General features: G+C 41.9%; 4 protein-coding genes and 1 long non-coding RNA gene across 5 annotated transcripts; 1 reads left to right on the forward strand and 4 right to left on the reverse strand.

Annotated features, from left to right (window-relative positions):
* Positions 938 to 2,767, reverse strand: LOC8066979 (luminal-binding protein 5). Its single transcript, XM_002442774.1, has 2 exons — positions 2,373 to 2,767; positions 938 to 1,859 (listed from the first exon to the last, which is right to left on the reverse strand). The coding sequence occupies exons 1-2, from the start codon at positions 2,765 to 2,767 to the stop codon at positions 938 to 940; spliced, it is 1,317 nt and encodes a 438-aa protein (XP_002442819.1).
* LOC110429811 lies at positions 5,722 to 9,079 on the reverse strand. The gene is made up of 5 exons (XR_002446970.1): positions 8,954 to 9,079; positions 8,467 to 8,541; positions 7,490 to 7,558; positions 6,567 to 6,938; positions 5,722 to 6,466 (listed from the first exon to the last, which is right to left on the reverse strand). It is a non-coding gene; the product is annotated as an uncharacterized LOC110429811 (long non-coding RNA).
* On the reverse strand, positions 11,053 to 11,547 carry LOC110429748. The gene has a single exon (XM_021446221.1). It carries the CDS (start codon positions 11,545 to 11,547, stop codon positions 11,053 to 11,055), a length of 495 nt encoding a protein of 164 aa, XP_021301896.1.
* LOC8066980 (aspartyl protease family protein At5g10770) lies at positions 11,579 to 12,337 on the reverse strand. Its single transcript, XM_002442775.2, has one exon. It carries the CDS (start codon positions 12,335 to 12,337, stop codon positions 11,579 to 11,581), a length of 759 nt encoding a protein of 252 aa, XP_002442820.2.
* LOC8066981 lies at positions 14,648 to 17,319 on the forward strand. Its single transcript, XM_002441801.2, has 3 exons — positions 14,648 to 14,868; positions 14,960 to 15,111; positions 17,005 to 17,319. The coding sequence occupies exons 1-3, from the start codon at positions 14,787 to 14,789 to the stop codon at positions 17,083 to 17,085; spliced, it is 315 nt and encodes a 104-aa protein (XP_002441846.1). The 5' UTR covers positions 14,648 to 14,786; the 3' UTR covers positions 17,086 to 17,319.

Consider the following 17,905-nt stretch of genomic DNA (forward strand, 5'->3'; position numbering starts at 1 on the left):
GTTAAGGCGTGCCAGCCGATTTGACCTTGCTATCGGCAAAGGTGATAACTCGAATACTTTAGTCCTGACAACAGCGATGCGCCCGGATGTCACGGCTAAGAGGTACTCACGCGGAACTCGAGAACACGCCGAGCTTAAGTCGACGAATTCCTAAGAACTCGTAATAAAAAGGAAAAATATGACGAAGTCGTCGAAAAAGTAGATGCTGGAATATGAGTAAAACGTGTGTTTGATTGATTTCTTGATATCTTGATTACAAGGTCCTAGGGTTTATATTTATACCCTGCTCAAAGAGCTACGACCAGACACGATTTAGAATTCGAATTCCAAATTACACGGAATCCGTATACAAAACGATGCAAATAACTAAGGAAATAATAAAACTATCCTTCGTGACAAACCGAAACTCCTCCAGATGACAACTGGCAGCTTCCGGACTCCTCCTTCGCGTCATCGGCAATCCCCTTGCCATAGTCATCGGCAGCCCTTTTTACCCAGCCATCGGCACCATATTACTGCCTGTGGACTTAGTCACATCCAACCTCTCCCTCATCGGCAACCATCCTCATCAACAACCCGCATTGTACTGCCACCCTATCCTGCCATCCTGGACACGTGCCCAAAAACGGTGTCAACAGTTTATGATCCATGTATTTACATCTTCTACAATAAAAGTGTATCTTTCCCTAAAAGCGAAACAACAAAAAATCTCAACTGTAAACCTGAAACAATGACACAAAAAACTCAGCTGTAAATATAATAAAGTCACTAAGGAGAATGGACGTGAATTGCGGCTCCAGGAGCCATTGCTTCATCCGGTTTCACCCGTATGTTTGGCTAAAAGTGTGTCTTTCCCTAAAAGCGAAACAACAAAAATCTCAACTGTAAACCTGAAACAATGACACAAAAAAACTCAGCTGTAAATATAATAAAGTCACTAAAGAGAATGGACGTGAATTGCGGCTCCAAGAGCCATTGCTTCATCCGGTTTCACCCGTATGTTTGGCTCCCTCCCGTCAAAGTAGTCCTTGACAAGGCTCTGAATCTTGGGAATCATGGCGCTCCCACCAACAAGAACAATCTCATTGATCTTATTCTTCCTCCTCTCTATTCCAGCTCTTACCATGACGTTTTCCACCAAGTCCATGACTTTGCAGAACAGATCATCATTCAGTTCCTCAAACTGTGACCGTGAGAGCGGCTCGGAGAAATCGACACCATCAACAAGGGATTCAGCAGTCACCTGAACATGATCTTGACTGCTCAATGCCTTCTTGGCATTCTCACATGCCATCCTCAGTTTTCCAAGACCAACTCTGTCCTGACTGATATCCACTCCATGCTTCATCTTGATCTGCTTGGCAAAGTAATCCACAACCCTGTCGTCAAAATCATCTCCTCCAAGGAAAGGGTCATCCCGGTACCGAAAGACTTCGAACCTGCCATCCAGGAGGATCAAAACGCTGGCGTCAGACGTGCCGCCGCCGACACGCAAGACAAGCGCAGCGCCGTGCTCGTGCAGCTTCGTGTGCAGGCCGTGAGCGACGGCGGCGGCGGTCGGCTCTGTGACCGTCCAGACGACGTCTAGTCCGGCCATCTTGCCGGCGTACTCGGCCGCCCCCCTGTGCGCCGCGGCGAAGTGAAATGGGATGGTCATGACGGCGTACTCGACCCTGCGGCCGAGGTACTCCTCGGCTTTGTTCTTCAGCTCAGCCACTACCATGGACGCGACCTCGCTGAACTCTAGCTGCTTGTTCTTCACTTGGACGATCGTCGTGTCGTAGTTTCTTGTACCGATCTTGTACGGCACGCGCTGGATGGCTCCCTGCACGATGTCCTCGTCGTACCACCGGTTTCGCCTATTATTACCAGATAGAAGGATGATACACACAGTTAGCATGGAGACATCGGCCTTGTTTAGTTCGCGAAATTTTTTAGATTTCATTATTAACTATAGCACTTTTGTTTTTATTTGACAGTTATTATCTAATCATAGACTAACTACACTCAAAAGATTCATCTCGTAAATTACAGATAAACTGTACAATTAGCTATCTTTTTTTATCTATATTTAATGCTTCACGCATATACCATAAGATTCGATGTGATGGAGAATCTTAAAAAATTTTGGAAACTAAACAAGGTCATCGATTATATATAAGCCGTATTTTTTTCTATCAGCCAACAATGTTTTTTTCTCAGACCAGCAAACAGGCTCATATAAAACTAGTTTTGGTCTTGTTTAGTTCCAAAAAAAAAAAGTAAAAACTTTTCAAACGAAAATACTACCGTATCTAAAAGAGTTTCGGGTAAAGAAGTAAACAAGGCCTTAGTTTGTGTATTTTTTTTTTTTTTTGAGTGAAACGATATACCTTAGCCCGAGCAAGCGTTTGAAGCCGAAGATGGTGGCCTCGGGGTCAGCGGCGGCGTGGTTCTTGGCGGCCTCGCCGACGAGGGCAGTGCCGTTGTCGGTGAAGGCGACCCAGGAGGGGATGCAGAACTGGAACATGGTGTCGTCGTCGTCGTCGGTCGTCTTGCCGGAGCCGGTGTAGCCGGCGACGCAAGAGTTGGTGTTGCCTAGATCGATGACGATCACTTCTCCGCGCGGGTACCAGAACTCCCTCGGCCTGCTGCTGTCCTCGGGGTACGTACTCGGGTCCTCGTCAGGGAGCATTTGGAGCCCGGACGCCGAGGCCACCAGCACGCATACGAGGATGAGCACCGCCGGCAGAGTTGCCGCCGGCGGGCGGCGATTGCCAGCAGCCATTGCGACCAGAAGAATTACTAGGTCTCTTATCCCAGCCCTTATTTTTCCCTCCATCGGTTATTTATTAACACCATCCGGTTAGGCCGTGTACGAACTCCGAAGGTCTGATTTAGACGACTCCGTTACGTAATACTAGACGACTCCGTTCAGCCACAGCTCCGTGAGCAAGGGGCCAATGGCCAATACTCCAGTTCGCAGAGATCAAATTGAGAAGGGACGTTTTTTTTTTGTTTTTTTGCGAAGGGAGAGAAGGGACGTGTTGACAGCTAAAATAATATAATCAAGAGAATAAAAAAAATGAACAGGGAAAACGAATTAAATTGAGGAAGATCTAATTTGGGACAATTGTGTAAATTTCAGAGAAAAAAAAGCCTCAGCACCGGTTTTAGAACCTGCTTTAGCCGATGTCGGTAGTCCAAGATCATTTTGAATTTTCTTGTTGGGAAATCGTTTTATCTCGTCGGAAAAATAAACTTGTAAATTGAGTGTGCAATAAGTTTTCTATTCTCTACTAGGATACGATCGACCACCTACCTCTATGACAGGATAACGGCTACTTGAGGGATCCATCTGTCCGATCAATCAAAAACCAATTTACTACACTTTTTCTTTTACCCTCAAGCTCTCTTCTAACCTCTTGTTATCTAAAACCTTTTTTACACGAGATTTGCTAGCGTTCTACGTGGTTCCCTCTGTGACAAATCTTTGTGACAGGTATTCGTGGGTGTTCCAAATGAAGAATGAGCATCAGATCAATCTTGATGACCCCCAGTCGGCATCGCCATTTATACCTACCTCAGCTGCATGTATTGACCATGTGCGGCCCTTGCAATCATGTACTTGATGGTGTGTGACTAAATTAGTGCCAACTTTTTTTTCCCAACTCTAAAGAATTATTTACCCTTGTGGTCATGTACAAACATCTTATATAATTTTACTATTGCGTGGTTGTTGTCAGGATCCCTTTTTTATAACTGGAGGGCCGAAGCCCCTTCAGTAAATTAATTAAACCACGAAAAGTGCAAGGATACAAACAAGCTCAAGAAACAAAGAAAGAGACACACAAAAAAAGGTATAGTCTATAGTATTGGTGATTTAGGTGATAAAAGTGTGTTAGAAAGATTATACTAAATCCTAGAAGATGCAAGATACAAAGTGGAGCAAAGATCGCCGGAGAAAAACGAGTAGATCGTCTCGTTAATGGAAAAAGGCAACGGCGGCTAGTAACACCACCCTATGATCCGGCTGGGCATATTTTTCCTGCAGCGGGTCATCCGATGCTTATGATTCTGATATACTTATTTCCTACGGCTAGTTGAGGTGGATGGGGTTATATATATAAGGTTGTCTCACATGTTCAAATTTGTTGGAGTGCCCAGAGATTGTCATAAGATAGAGCTAGTGTTTCTAACACTGCGTCCATCCTCTCAAGACATTCAAGATCACAATCAAAATTAGGATAGACTGACAATATTATAGTGCATCTTTGTGAGAGTTAGTTCTTAGAGTTTGAGAGCTTTGAGTGATTGGGTCTTGATGCCCTTGTATCTTGACAATTTGGAGCTCTTGAAGTCTTCGTGACCTTCTAGTGAAGGCGAGGTAATTCCTTCGAGTTGTCGACTCTCCTTGGTGTAGAACGGTCAGCATGCGGGGGACATGGAAACCTCTCCTTTAAATGGAGAAACCCTATAGTGGATACACCATCAAGATGACCATGACCAGGTGGATGTAATGACACTATGTGACATCTACCTTTGGTCTGTATTTTACACCATGATCGAATTGGGTGACAGCAGTGACAACTGCGAGACTTGATGACTCACAACACTTTGGTTGGTGAAGGCCTTGTGTGATGTTCAACACTATAGTAATCATCGGGTGGCATAGGGAGATTTTGTGACTCCATCGCCTTTGGTCAAGCGAACATCATGATCGGGAGAGACTTATTGATTAGGAGCATACTTCGATAGATCTCCAACCTAGACTAAGGGTTATGTTTTGGCAACCAATAGCAGAGGATGCAGGGAGAGTATCCTCTCTATCCTTAGCTCTTTACTTATCGTACTTTACTTGTGTGATATTTACCTTTAAGCTTAGTTATAGGCTGGTGGTTAAAATTGGCCATAGGTTACTGAACTCTTTGTGGGTTGTTGGTAAGATAAAAGTGCACTAGAAAATATTAAGTGCACATCATACTACAGTAGTTTACAGGTTCTCTAAGAGCATCTCCGTGAGTGTTTTAAAAATTCACCCTCTAAATTATCATTTAAAGAGCCATATGCACAAAAAACACTTTCTATATATTTTTTCACTCTCAAACAACTTATCTATATCTTGTGTACATGTTAGAGAGTCATTTTCGCTATTTATCTTTGGCTAGCTATAACTCCAAAATAGAAGATGACTTCCTATTTGAATAATCATTTAAAGAAGCAGTTGAGGGGTATTTTTTCACCAAGAACTCTATTCCTAAAAAAATTAGAAAGTATATAAAGAGTCTCTTAGAGTTGCTCCAATGGTAGTTAAATTTGACCCCCTAGAAACCCTCTTCCCTCTCTTGGGTGCTAACAGAACCTTTTAGTTGTGTCCACAAAAATCTACAATATTTGTCTTGCCAAAATTAAAAAGGGTTGGTTACACAATATTTGTCCCTACCTAATTTGTATTAAAAGCGATGCAAACTGTACAAAAGGTGCAAAGCCATACGAGGCTCGGAGAGAAAAAAAAAGGAGAAAATACAAAAGGGGAGAAGAATGAAAAACAGAAGAAAGAGCACAGGCATTATTGAACGAATAAATATTACTGTGAGGACACAATTGAGCAAAACCATAAGTTTTATAGCAGTGGCGGGTGCTCCAATAACAAGTTCACTTCTACACAGATAATCGAAATAAAATTGATGGGCTACCGCCGTCAGCACGATAAAAACATATGGATTACAGGATTAGTGCATATGGGAAATCATTTCTACTACCAGATGTAGCTACTCCAATCCTATAACCAGTATGGCCGAGCAGGTCGGGTAGCTACTCCAATCCTATAACAAGTACGGCCGCGAGCAGGTATTAAGCTTGCCGTTTTTTATCGGGTGAACCCAATATCATACTGAACCAGACTACATATATCTCCTGATTCTAGTGCTAACTTCAAATCCACCGCTTTCTTAGCTTCCCTTACCATGGCAAGAAGCCGAGAAACCGGCCTACGGCCGTATGCGATCTCCGACAAAACAAGATCTAATGCTCATCTTCAATTGAGGGCTTGTCAAAAACGTTCCTGCAACTGTACGTCATCTAATATCAGTACCGCGGCCAGACAATGTTTGTACACGTGCAATTAAGGTAAGCGTGAGCATAACATACACCTATCCAACACATGCCCTTGCAGTTCTATGGATACACGGAGCATCATATCTTCAAGATGATGAAAACCTTCTCTCTTTGACCTTTTTCGATGGTGGCGATGAAGGGACGGCAGATCGCCGGCGCCTAGCTCGAGGCTCACCTTGGTAAGATGGTGTTGGGGGCTGCTCACTTGCATTAGCTGCTGCCAACCTCCAGGAATACCAGAAGTAAACAAGGACCATCACACTAAATAATGCAACACCTATCCAGATGCCCTTGTCAGTGTCGTGTACCTGAACCACTTCACTGTCCGCTGAGCTACCCATGTCTAAGGAAATTTTTGTCTTTGTACACGCTGGTCAGAAAAAGGAAAAAAGAACTATTAATAGGCACAAATTTGTATTAACAGAATACATAGTATTTTGAGCTTCAAGGAATATCAAATACGCATGTACCTGCTAAGCATTCTTCTATATGAAATTTTGGCCATCTGGAGATGATATGTCTATCCTTTCCATTGCACAAAATATATGTGGTAGCTAGTTCAGGAGGTCCCCATCTTTCTTTCATGTAACGACAAAGGCAACAAGCCCCACTCTCATCACTTGCTGGAACTTGATCAATTGCATATAATAAGGCATTGCAGCATGTTTGTGAGGATGGCTTCCATACACCGGCTGGTTGCATACATGATAAGACGGCAATGCTTGTCAAGTCGTAACGACATGTGCCCTCTTCTAATCTTTGTGTATCAGTGGCTGAATAAGCTCCAGATGATGATAGAAGAATTGTAAGCACAAACACCCACGACCAACATGTCTTATGGACTACAAATCAAAACGAAAAAAGATGTAATATCAATATGTTTGTATTTTTTAAACACAATGTCTTTAGCAGTTGGAAAGGGAATATATGTCACACGTCAAATGGAGGCCATTTGTTAACACGTCAAGGGGTCAAGGCCCATGGGCCAGGGCTGCTGCCGCCACCGCCATCGCCATAGATTAGGATTAGATCAGTTAGATTGCTTGCAGGCTAAGTCCCCCAGGACTATAAATACAAGGGACCTTGTATCTATTGAATCTGAAGCAAAGAAATCACGGTTTAACCCTTATCCCCTCTCTCTCTCTCTCTCTCTTTCTCTCCGTGCCGCGCTGCCGCCTCCTACCACGCCGCCGGTGGTCACCCCGGCCACGAGCCTAACAATGTAACTCAACGACAAAACTGACTGGAAGAACCAAAACTAAAATAAACTTACGACCTTTTTAGCCATGCAATTTATTGAACAATTTGAAAAGAATGAGGACATTTAACTATAATCTTATAACTGAATATATCCAATGCAATATGTAGTCCAATAAGAAAGAGCGAAACGTACAGCATGCGACATTGGCATTAGGAGTATTATCTCTGCATCAACAACTGAAACATTGCTGCCCCTCTTTGCCTGCATTGTAGAGATTACTTGTCCAAATCATTACTCACTCTGATGAACAATAGCAGAAAGATTTCCTATAAGATTCCTAGGTTTTATGATCTCAGAAATACTGGAAGTTAAAACAAATTCATCTGAAACTGAAGTTGATGTCACAGGCTCACAGCACAATAGCACATACACCTTTTCTTAAAACTTGGCAGCTGCTGTTCCATTCGTTTAGACAAACAAAGCATGCTCAAACAAGTTTAAGCACCAAATAAGATAGGGAAAAATCACCAAATATCACTATGCATATTTCTCAAGATTTTCTTTGGCAAATGCACATTCCTAAAATGAAGGTAGATTAAGCAGCATTGGCAGATTTAAACTTCTTATATAGAATATAAAGCTGGGGGAAAAAGGACAATCCCAGACATACCAGTAAACAAATAGCAAGAGACAAGATCTCATACATGAAGATTGCTCCAATTTACGAGACTTAGTGCAAAACAGTTAGCCATAAATTGTTATACGTGTAGTGTAGCTAGGGATGAAAACGGTACGGATATTTTCCGACCGTATTCGAGACCGAATTCGTTTAGAGGGATTCAGATCAGTCCGTATCCGAGTCCGAATGTTCAACATCCGATACCGTATCGGTATCCGAGTATTTAAATCATATATTTATGATGTCGACATCCAATCGTATCTTATCGACATAGTTGACATTATCCGTATTCGAATCCGAATTCGACCAGAAATACGAAAACAAATATGATATCGATGATATCCGTCCGTATCCGATCCGTTTTCATCCCTACGTGTAGCATAAAGAAGTTGTAAATAAAACTGCACAGCAAGATATTTGGTCGGATCACATGCGCATATATATATATATAACCAGAAAACGAAGGGGTTGGGGCGTCGGCTTGTCTTACAGCCATTTGAGATGGGGTGGCCAGATGCTCCCGGGAATCAACTCCATGCGTCGTGCAGTCCATTACCGTGTAACCCTGAAAATATTTTCGGACAGATTAGAATAGTCATCCAATCATGAAAGGGCAATACGCTCTTGTGGAGACTGGAAACTGAAGAACAGGAAACGGATCCGAAGGGGAGGAACCCCAAAGATACGATTGAACAGGAGGATTTTGTTGAAATTTTACAGGGGATCCTTTCGAATTTCTATCGAAGTGAGGGGATGGGATCCACAAAAAGCAAGGTGCAGATGAACAAATTGGGGGTAGCGAAGCACACGCCCCACCCAACCCCAGCGACCCCCAAAATGATGCAAACTAGAGTGGCAGTGCTTTCCTGCCATGGATCGCCCAACACAGAAGCCCCGATCGAATCGGCAGAATCAAACGACGAAATCGCGGCGAGATTGGGATTGGAGTGAGATCGGCGAGGGATTGTTTTGCGTACCATCAGTTCGCCTACTTGTGGGCGGTGCGGCGCGACGATTGCCGATCCGACGTTGCTTCTCCGGTAAGCAACCGCCTTTGTCGCCCCGCCTCGGCGACGCCGCGGGTTTAAAGCATGGGGAGCAGAGCAGGGTTTAGGAGAGAAAGAGCCGGCGACTGATAAGTCAAAGTGAAAGCGTGGGCCGAGTGAGGGCCCGTCAACAAAACAGTCGCCAGCCTATAAACCGGTCGACTGTTGAACTCAATGTCTGTTTTTAAAGAAAAACATCCATGTTAACCCTCCTTAATCTTTACAAAAGTCTACTTTTTCTTCGTGAACTCTGAAACCAAATAACCTCCTCTCTAAACATTTAAAACATTTATTTTACCTCCCTGACCAGTTATAAGTAATTTTCAAAGACAATTTTATCTTATTTATTTATTTGTTTATTTCGGCTAAATATTAAATCTTTACAGTATTTGTTGGACTCCACATGAGTAGATCTACATAGTAAATATATAATATGCACTATAAGCATGCAAAAGTTAAAATATTATATACTATTTATGGGTCCAGGGGACACGGGATGACCCACACTAGCGATGGCGTAAATGGAAGATCGCCAGAGTGAAAACCTGGTTCCTGTGGCTGGGGAAGTCCACCACCATTCATTGTAAGTAAAAATAAAAAACATCCCAATAAAATATAGAATTCCCATATAAATATAACAATCAACAATATATATTAGAGAAACATATAAACAATAAATCATCAAGAAATAATATTGCTAACAAAGCTTTTAGAACACAATAAATATTTAATAAAGGTTATGTAGAAATGATTTATAAATAAAAATAATGTTGCTAACAAAGATGTAGAAAACATATTTTTTGTTATGTAGAAGTGATGTATATATAAATAAAAATAAAATCCACCATTATTAGTATTCGTAATCTAAAAACGCACATATATGAATATTTGATGCTTATTACTAAAGCATGAAACACACTACATTATTAGCAATGAAAGATTAGAATAAGAAGTTACTAACCTTTAGAAGATTGAAAATGAAGCCGGTGGCCGAGAGTGTTGGTTTGCTCCCACAAGCAAGAATAGTTGAACACGAATGAACAAACAAAACCACTGTATCTTGGGCTAGGAGCACACTGGATGAGATGGTGTATATAGGTGGGGACGGCGCTAGCTTCTGTGCTGGTAGGCTAATCACTGTTGGTTTTAGCCTCGAACGGACAGTGATAGCACGAAATCACTGTCGGTTCTTAGCTTGCGGCGTCAGTAAGCTATACGACTAACTACTGACGGCTAGATACACAAACCAGTAATGATAGTTGTCATCACTGCTAGTTCGGTCACACAACCAACCAATTTCTGGTTGTCAGAGCCAAGAACTGACAGTGAAGGTTCATCACCGCGCTGGTTCTCCTCATTCGATCGACAGTGATGACTGAATCTGGGGAAGTGACTATGATGTAGTTTGTCCTTTATCCCGTGCTTAGGGCACTCCCAATGCTAGAAACTACATATAGTTTCTATACCCATTAATTTTTATAGACATTATGTATAAAAACTATAGTCCCAATGGATAATTTCTATAGAATATTTTTTATATCCAATCACATTCATTCTATCTCCATTCGTAGCCAATCATATTACTTCATGTCTTGGATTTTATGTAGACATGGTTTCTAACTTAGACCCAGTTTCTATGATTTTTACTCTCTCTCTTCAATAACTACGTTGCCACATCAGCAAAATGCTTAGATGACACTGCAATTAATGTCTATAGAAACCACAATAGTTTCGGCATTGGGAGCGAGTGCTCTTAGACACTCTCACAACATGATTGGATGACATGAGTAATAATATTTTTCATACAGTTGGCACCGAGGTATTAAGTACTTGCCTTTGCTCCTCAAATTTGTGGCGTCGGTGCCACTTGTTGTAGTGTGCGGAGTGATTCCTAAATATTTTCTTTTCATTTTATTAAGCTTCACTTCAGGCTAACGCTAACAGCCTAGCTAACACCGTGGAGGGCCTATAATAATAAAGTATCTCTTTTTTAAAATTTATATATATATTAATTTTAAAAAAGAGATACTTTATATATAGTACATGGCCGAGGCAACTCCTTTCACACACGCGCGGGCTTGGAAGCCAAAGGTCATCTTGTGCAGATCATACACAACCCTGAAAGATCTGAGGGCTTTGTTCCCTAGAATCTGAACATCTGGCGCGCCAGCAGCGTCATTCGACTGGAACGCCAAGCATATGCGATCAGCTGACTGCTGATGGAACACATTCTCCGGCGGCAGTTTCAGCGTAGCTCTTAGGAACTGCATCTCCGCCGTCGGCAAGATCTTCCAGTTCACCGGCTCGCCGCCGCCGACGGGCCTGAAACAGACTTTCCTGCTACCATACTCACGGTAATACGCCTTATCTTGCAGCATCGCTGACGCTATCGCCTCGGCGAGAGCATAAAAAAGTGGAGACGAAATGAAGGTGTCGTCGGTCCCAGAGTCGACCACCAGGATCTGGCGCCTGTCGACGACGGAGGGATCGTCGTCGACCTCGAGAGGCTTCCCGTCGACGGCCATGCCCAGCAGCAGAACCGAGTAGACGTGGTGCCTACGCCCGTATCCCCTGATCAATGTGGTGACGAGCTCCAGCTTCTTCTGCGGGTACGGCCCGACGATGAGAAACCCCCTCGGCGCGGTGATCGCCGGGAAAGCAGTAGGCGAAGGCGTTGTAGGTCGTCAGCCGGGCCATCTGGTTGAAGAAGGAGTAGCGCTTGTCGCCGAGGCCGATGACGCCAGCCTCGAGGCCGTAGAACCTGTCGTCCTCGCTGCACCCGAAGACGAAGCCGTCGACGATGGTGTAGTGTAGTTGTCGCCCAGGGCGAGCCTCCCTGTCCCTCCCGAGCTTCCCCACCGAGTACTGCGACCCGTAGCGCAGGCCGTAGAGACAGGTGTCCGTCTCGTCGTCGTCGACGCAGCCGTAGGGGACGCCGTTGTCGCCCTGCACGTCGAGGCAGTCCTCGTCGGAGCAGCCGACGACGTGCCGGTACGTGGCGGAGCGGTGAGGGTCCAGCTTGGGGCCAGCTTGCTCGTGGCACCGTATCAGACACCTCTCGCAGTTGACCCAGGAGAGGGTGGAGCCGGTGTCGATGGCGACGAGGTTGAAGACGGCGGGGGTGCCCAGGCTGATGGCCATCAAGTACTTGCCTTGATGGATCTTGTCGTTGCCAATGACGGTGCCTGCGTCTGATACGCTTGCTGCGTGGATGATCGTCGATGAATTATCGTCTACACATGGGTGCTTCCTGTGGAACACAGGGAAGTGGAAGGCGCCATCTTTCCTCAGCCGTGACTCTGATCCACCATCCATTGGGGGGCGTAAGGATCAAAAGTTTTATATATATATATATATATATATATATATATATATATATATATATATATATATATATATATATATAAAACTTTTGACAAAAATGAAAGAATCACGAAGATGCAGGAGGTAGCAAAAATACAAAAGAAATGAAAAGAGAACAGAAACATGAAGTTGAGATAGGTTTGAATAGGTAATAATACTAGTAAAACATAAGGATCATGAAGGCAAGGTTTGGCATAGTCTAGTGCAGATGAATGATGAGAGATTACCGTACGTCGCTGGAGAGCATACTCCACTGCAGTTGCATGGTCCGACCATATAGCTTACAGCAAGCAACACCATGACAAGCACCGGTCTAAATTCCATTTCGGAAAAATCACTAGTATGTGCTTTGTTAGTTGTGTGTGCGCAGCAGACTGCGTATGTTTCGGTTTCAAGAAGCCAGTGGTGCACTCTAATATATATACAGCATATACATACATATAGCTTTTTGTACTCTGCCCTTCAATTTGAAAGAGCGATAAGCTACAATTTAATTTGGACAGTGCTCACACTTGCATGCCGATCGGTATCACCACCTAACCTAGCTTTATTGTTACTCACAGCATCGTCATGCATTTTGTGTAGGGACTGGGGATTTTATTGCCGGCTTATATTAAATAGGGCTCATAATCAGGACTCCATCCTCTTCCAATTATAAACCGATGCATATAGTTTTTTATTATATATCTAGATATATAACCTATCTAGGCGCATCGAAAAAACAATATACCTTGTGAAGCCAAAGTGACTTATACTTTAAAACAGAGGGAGTCCCCATAATATATAGAGTGTTAATTTGCATTGCCTATACGGATAAGTTAAGTCCTTCTCAACCCCTCTGACTATTCATAAAGTTTGATTTTCCACCCTCATATATGCAATTGGCCAGATTTTGGTCCTCCTCAACTTTTAAAACCATTTGTTTTTTTTTTACATTTTGGGTTCTACTATCCGACGTGGCACCACATCAACTATCCTAGGTCACAACACTACGTCAGCCATGAGGAAGTAAATCAGAATTCATTGGTTGTTTAGGAGGGAAATCAGACTACAAATACTTTTAACAAATTTTTATTTGATCAATATATTTTTTTGAAAAAATATGCAATTAAAAATAATAAATCTGGTTTAATTTTAGAAATGTTGTTTTAGCTTATATTTTTCCTAAAATCATGCTCTATCTAATGCATAGCTTGTTGTTAAACATTCTATGGTTACGTTGTGCTATTTATTGGCTAGTAGATGCTCTTGTTATCTATTACAATTATTCAACATTGACTATATGTTAGATGGCCAAGTGTGATTTTGACTACAACACAAATTTAATATCATGTAATCACCTCATGCTTCGTTATGTTCAGTATGAAACTAGTGAAGGGTCGAGATGACGGACTAGAGAGGGGGGAGGGGGAGGGTGAATAGTCCTTTTAAAAACTTAATCATGCTAGCTTACCGAAACTAATGCAGAATTAAAACTGTAATATTGATAGTTTAGCTTGCATGAGGAGATAGACTATTTCAAATAAAGGTTATTTGGATGGTATGGTTCCTTGATGTGGATATCTAGCTGCATGTTAGTTGCCAACGGTGCCTCACTTACTTTAACAACTTGTATTAAGAGAAAGCTATAGCATATTGCTCCATCCACTCCAAATTATGAGAAGTTTTGTTTTTTTCCTAAATACATTGCTTTTGCTATGTATCTAGACATAATATATATCTAAATGCATAACAAATAGTACCTATCTATAAAAAGCCAAAACATCTTATAATATGAAATAGAGGAGGAGTACTACTCTAGTGGGGTTTACTTTGGTAAACTATATATAAAATCGAGATTGTGCATGATGAAAAATAATTTAAAATGACTCATTCTTATACTGTTGATGTGTGGAGTTACAAATTTTGTTTAGTTTGTCAAACGCTGTTGTTTAGTGTTACTTCATTGCTAAAGAATTTCTCTTTAGTTAGTCAACAAGTCGTTGGTCAAAACATTCCACTACAATTTTATATTCAGATTTTTTTTTGAGATGAGAAGCAATTTTTATTCAGATACGGACATATACTCCCAATTTTGTTGAGCAATAAATAAATAAAGAAAAAAAAAATGAAAATTCGAGTCTATGGCAGGCCATGCCTTATGCCTCATGCCTCATGCCTCCAGCTGGAAATGGGCTATATGTGAGAGGACAGGCCTTTTGCGGCCTGCTTCTGTCTGCTGGGCCGGACTAGTTACGATTACGAGGCCGAGTTCCATTCCATCCAAGCGGACGAGAACCAGCAGCTCTTCGTCTCCACTCCACTCTCCAGTCCAGGGCGGCGGCGCACGGGCACCTCGCTGCTCGCTCCTCACCGCCGCCAGAAACTCAGCCACGCGTCTCTCGAGTTCTCTATCCATCGCATGGCTCTCGCGTGCGCCACTCACGCGCGCCGCTTCCTCGTCGCCGGCCCGGAGAGATCTTTCCACGCCCAGCGCTACCAAGGTACAGTACACCCTCCGGCCCCTCCATCACAATTCCCGTGCTGCTTCTTTTTTTTTGTGACTGGAGTCAGATACTTCCTTCCGGGGCGCAGCCAAGGTCGGCGTGGTGGAGTTTCTGAACGGCGTCGGCAAGGGGGTGGAGGCGCACGCCTCGAAGCTGGAGGAGGCTGTGGGCGGCGACCTCCACAGGCTCCTCGAGGCCCGCACGCTGCGACTCAAGAAGCTCGGCATCCCCTGCAAGCATGTAAGGCTCTGATTTCTCTTCTTGTGCTACCTGATGGTAGTCTATAATCTCAAGCGAGTTGCTGATGTAGCAGTGACTTGTTTTCTTGGCATTTCGTCATGGAAATGTTGGGGTTGAACGTGTTTTGTTGTATAAGGCTCAAGGCTGTTCTGCTGTTGTACAATTATTGGATTGTTGCATCTACTCTGAGTTTGTAGATTCTTGCCAAATGATAGTGAGGAGAGTTGCTGTGGTGTTTTTTTGGTTGTTGACATAAGCATTACTTCTCTCCGTATATCTAGGTTGCCTAACATATGAGGCAATTTGCATGTTTATAGTTGAACTTAACATGCTTTTAGGACAAATTAGCCAAGCATAATTTCTAGTGATTATTTTGTTCCAGTGGTATCCCTTAGGTTGTATTATAACCTACATCTAGCGAGGGGCCACGGAAGCCGAAAAACTCTAATGAAAAACGAAGCTAATGGGATATTTTTCTTCTGAGAGAATTTTTTTGGCCAGTTGGTGTTAAAAGTACTAAAAACTAGGCTATACTGTTAGCTGCAACCTATCACTTTACAAGCTCGACTAGCCAACAAGATTACAATATCAGTAATGGTCTCCTAACATTATCTAACTTTATTAAATACTTAATGTTGAATGAGAAATGTGATAAGTTATTGGCATTCGTTAATGCTGAGAGGATTTTTTTGTGTGTTTAAGTTCTCTAGTTAGGCTTTTTAATTAATATTTTAATGCTATGATATCTTGAGAATGCCAAGAATGTGCTGTACTGTTGCACTGCTACTTTGAGATGAATTTTCGTTGATGATTTTGAAGCACATGAAAGTCAATAACATCAGTGGTGAGAAATTTCCATGCATTTTTGTTTCAGGCACTAGGAACTTAAACTCAAATTTAAAGTCACATCACGGCATCAATGTTTTAGAATTGAAACACTGACGTGCTAGTCATTTTCATTGTTTTCGCTTTTAATTGCAAGGCAATAAACTGATTGCTTTAGTCACTTAAATTCTTTCATAACAAAATATGTGGGCTGTTCCTTGGGTTGTTTTGGATGCTTCCAAGGAAATGGACTATCTGTACTCTAAAGAAAGGAAATGCACTACTTTATAACACTTCCTTACTTACATTGCCATAGTTTGTGAGATATTTTCAGTTCTGAAGTAATAATGTGAGCAACGTTTGGAGTAGTAGCATCTACAGTTACATGTGGACCTACTGAAGTTTTAAATTTACTGCTCATATTTAGATTGCCTTGTTTGGGTCATGAACATATCATTTGGTTTTGGATTAATTGGTTTAGAAAGACAAGTTCTAAAACTGTATATATACCTTATTTACCGAATGTTTTTTTGGTTTAGTATGTAGTGTTTTTTTTAATTCGAAAAAATGCTAGTTTTGAGTTTTCATTGCATTTGGATAGTGTTTTAACTTTGGAAAACAACATCTATACTGTTTTTCTATGTACATTTTTCATATTTTTGAAAACCAGATAGAAGTCAGTTAGAACACAATATTTGACTACTGGAAAAAGAAAAACAGGTTTTTAATATCCAAGTTTCTTCCTATCTATGTATCTAACAAAATTATGATATCTGAAACATTTGGTTGTACTCAGGCTCTAAACCAAGTTTAACCAAATCTGGTTGTACTTAGGTACAAATCAAGTTTAACCAAATCTAGTACTTGGACCCAAGGTTGAAGCAAAATCCATTTAACCTGTTGCTATGTGCTAATTTCTGTTTGTAACATTTACTGGTGGATTAAGATATGTTGGATCTTTCTTGCAAACATTTTTTTTGATTGAAATATTGTTTGCCATTTAGTTCTATAATATTTTTTAAAGCATCTGTGCTAATCTAAATTATTAATTATTCCCCTACAATGCAGAGGAAATTGATTTTGAGTTTTGCTCACAAGTACCGTCTTGGTCTCTGGAAGCCCCAAGCAGAACCCAGGAAAGTTGAATAAAGTTGGTTTGTTCTTAGGACATTGAATATTTGCTTTGTAATTTAGGAGCCACAAATCTTTGTTCTCTGTCTCTGGCCATACTTTTTTGCAACCTTTGCGCAATTTTTTCTAGAAAAAATCCAACTTCGCGTGGTGTCAGTTTGTTCCTTTTGTAATAACAAACCGTAACTGGTGCAGCCCCCCTGTGATAATCTATCACCTAATGTTTGTGTTGTTCATTAGGTTTCTTACCAACAACATTGCAGTTTTGTTAATGTAGTCTGAGCAAATTGATTAGGTTCAGAGTTGGACCCAACGGTTCACTGACTATTTAGATTACATTACTGTGCATTAGAATTCCAGCCATCTAATATGTAAACAAGTCAACCGTGTTGTGATTCTATAGAAGTTTTTGTGGTTCTAACTGCTCTTTCAAGATGCCAATACGCATTACCTGTTTGGATTGTGATGATTTTAGTTGAATTTCATGTGGTCGGCAGAGGCGGCAGATTGAACACTCAAGTTATACCATCTTCTGTTGCTCGCAAAAAAGGCATTTTTTAGGACCGAGGGAGTGCAAAGCGACAAAAGTGGCGGCTCTGGATGCAGCCGCCTCTACAAATGGATTTGTAGAGGTGATTAGATCTAGAGCCGCCTCTAAAAATTAATTTATAGATATACAGATCCAGATAGTGTGTACTAGTCACGTAACAGTCTAGATACCTATAGTTAATTAATGGGGCCAGCAACACAATCTAATTAATGGGGCAAATGCATGAAAAATCATTGGTAGTTTGGCAGTACCACTATCTGATTCCACTATTCCAGTGAGTGAGTACAC

The sequence above is a fragment of the Sorghum bicolor genome, chromosome 8 (assembly GCF_000003195.3).
Source record: "Sorghum bicolor cultivar BTx623 chromosome 8, Sorghum_bicolor_NCBIv3, whole genome shotgun sequence".
Taxonomy (NCBI): Eukaryota; Viridiplantae; Streptophyta; class Magnoliopsida; order Poales; family Poaceae; genus Sorghum; species Sorghum bicolor.

Coding starts and splice junctions, on each gene's coding strand:
- LOC110429748 (XM_021446221.1), bottom strand. CDS start 11,547: ATGGCCGTCGACGGGAAGCCTCTCGAGGTCGACGACGATCCCTCCGTC.
- LOC8066980 (XM_002442775.2), bottom strand. CDS start 12,337: ATGGATGGTGGATCAGAGTCACGGCTGAGGAAAGATGGCGCCTTCCAC.
- LOC8066981 (XM_002441801.2), top strand. CDS start 14,787: ATGGCTCTCGCGTGCGCCACTCACGCGCGCCGCTTCCTCGTCGCCGGC. Junction 14,869..14,959: donor CCACGCCCAGCGCTACCAAG/GTACAGTACACC, acceptor TCCGGGGCGCAG/CCAAGGTCGGCGTGGTGGAG. Junction 15,112..17,004: donor TCGGCATCCCCTGCAAGCAT/GTAAGGCTCTGA, acceptor CCTACAATGCAG/AGGAAATTGATTTTGAGTTT.
- LOC8066979 (XM_002442774.1), bottom strand. CDS start 2,767: ATGGCTGCTGGCAATCGCCGCCCGCCGGCGGCAACTCTGCCGGCGGTG. Junction 1,860..2,372: donor AAACGCTTGCTCGGGCTAAG/GTATATCGTTTC, acceptor TGGTAATAATAG/GCGAAACCGGTGGTACGACG.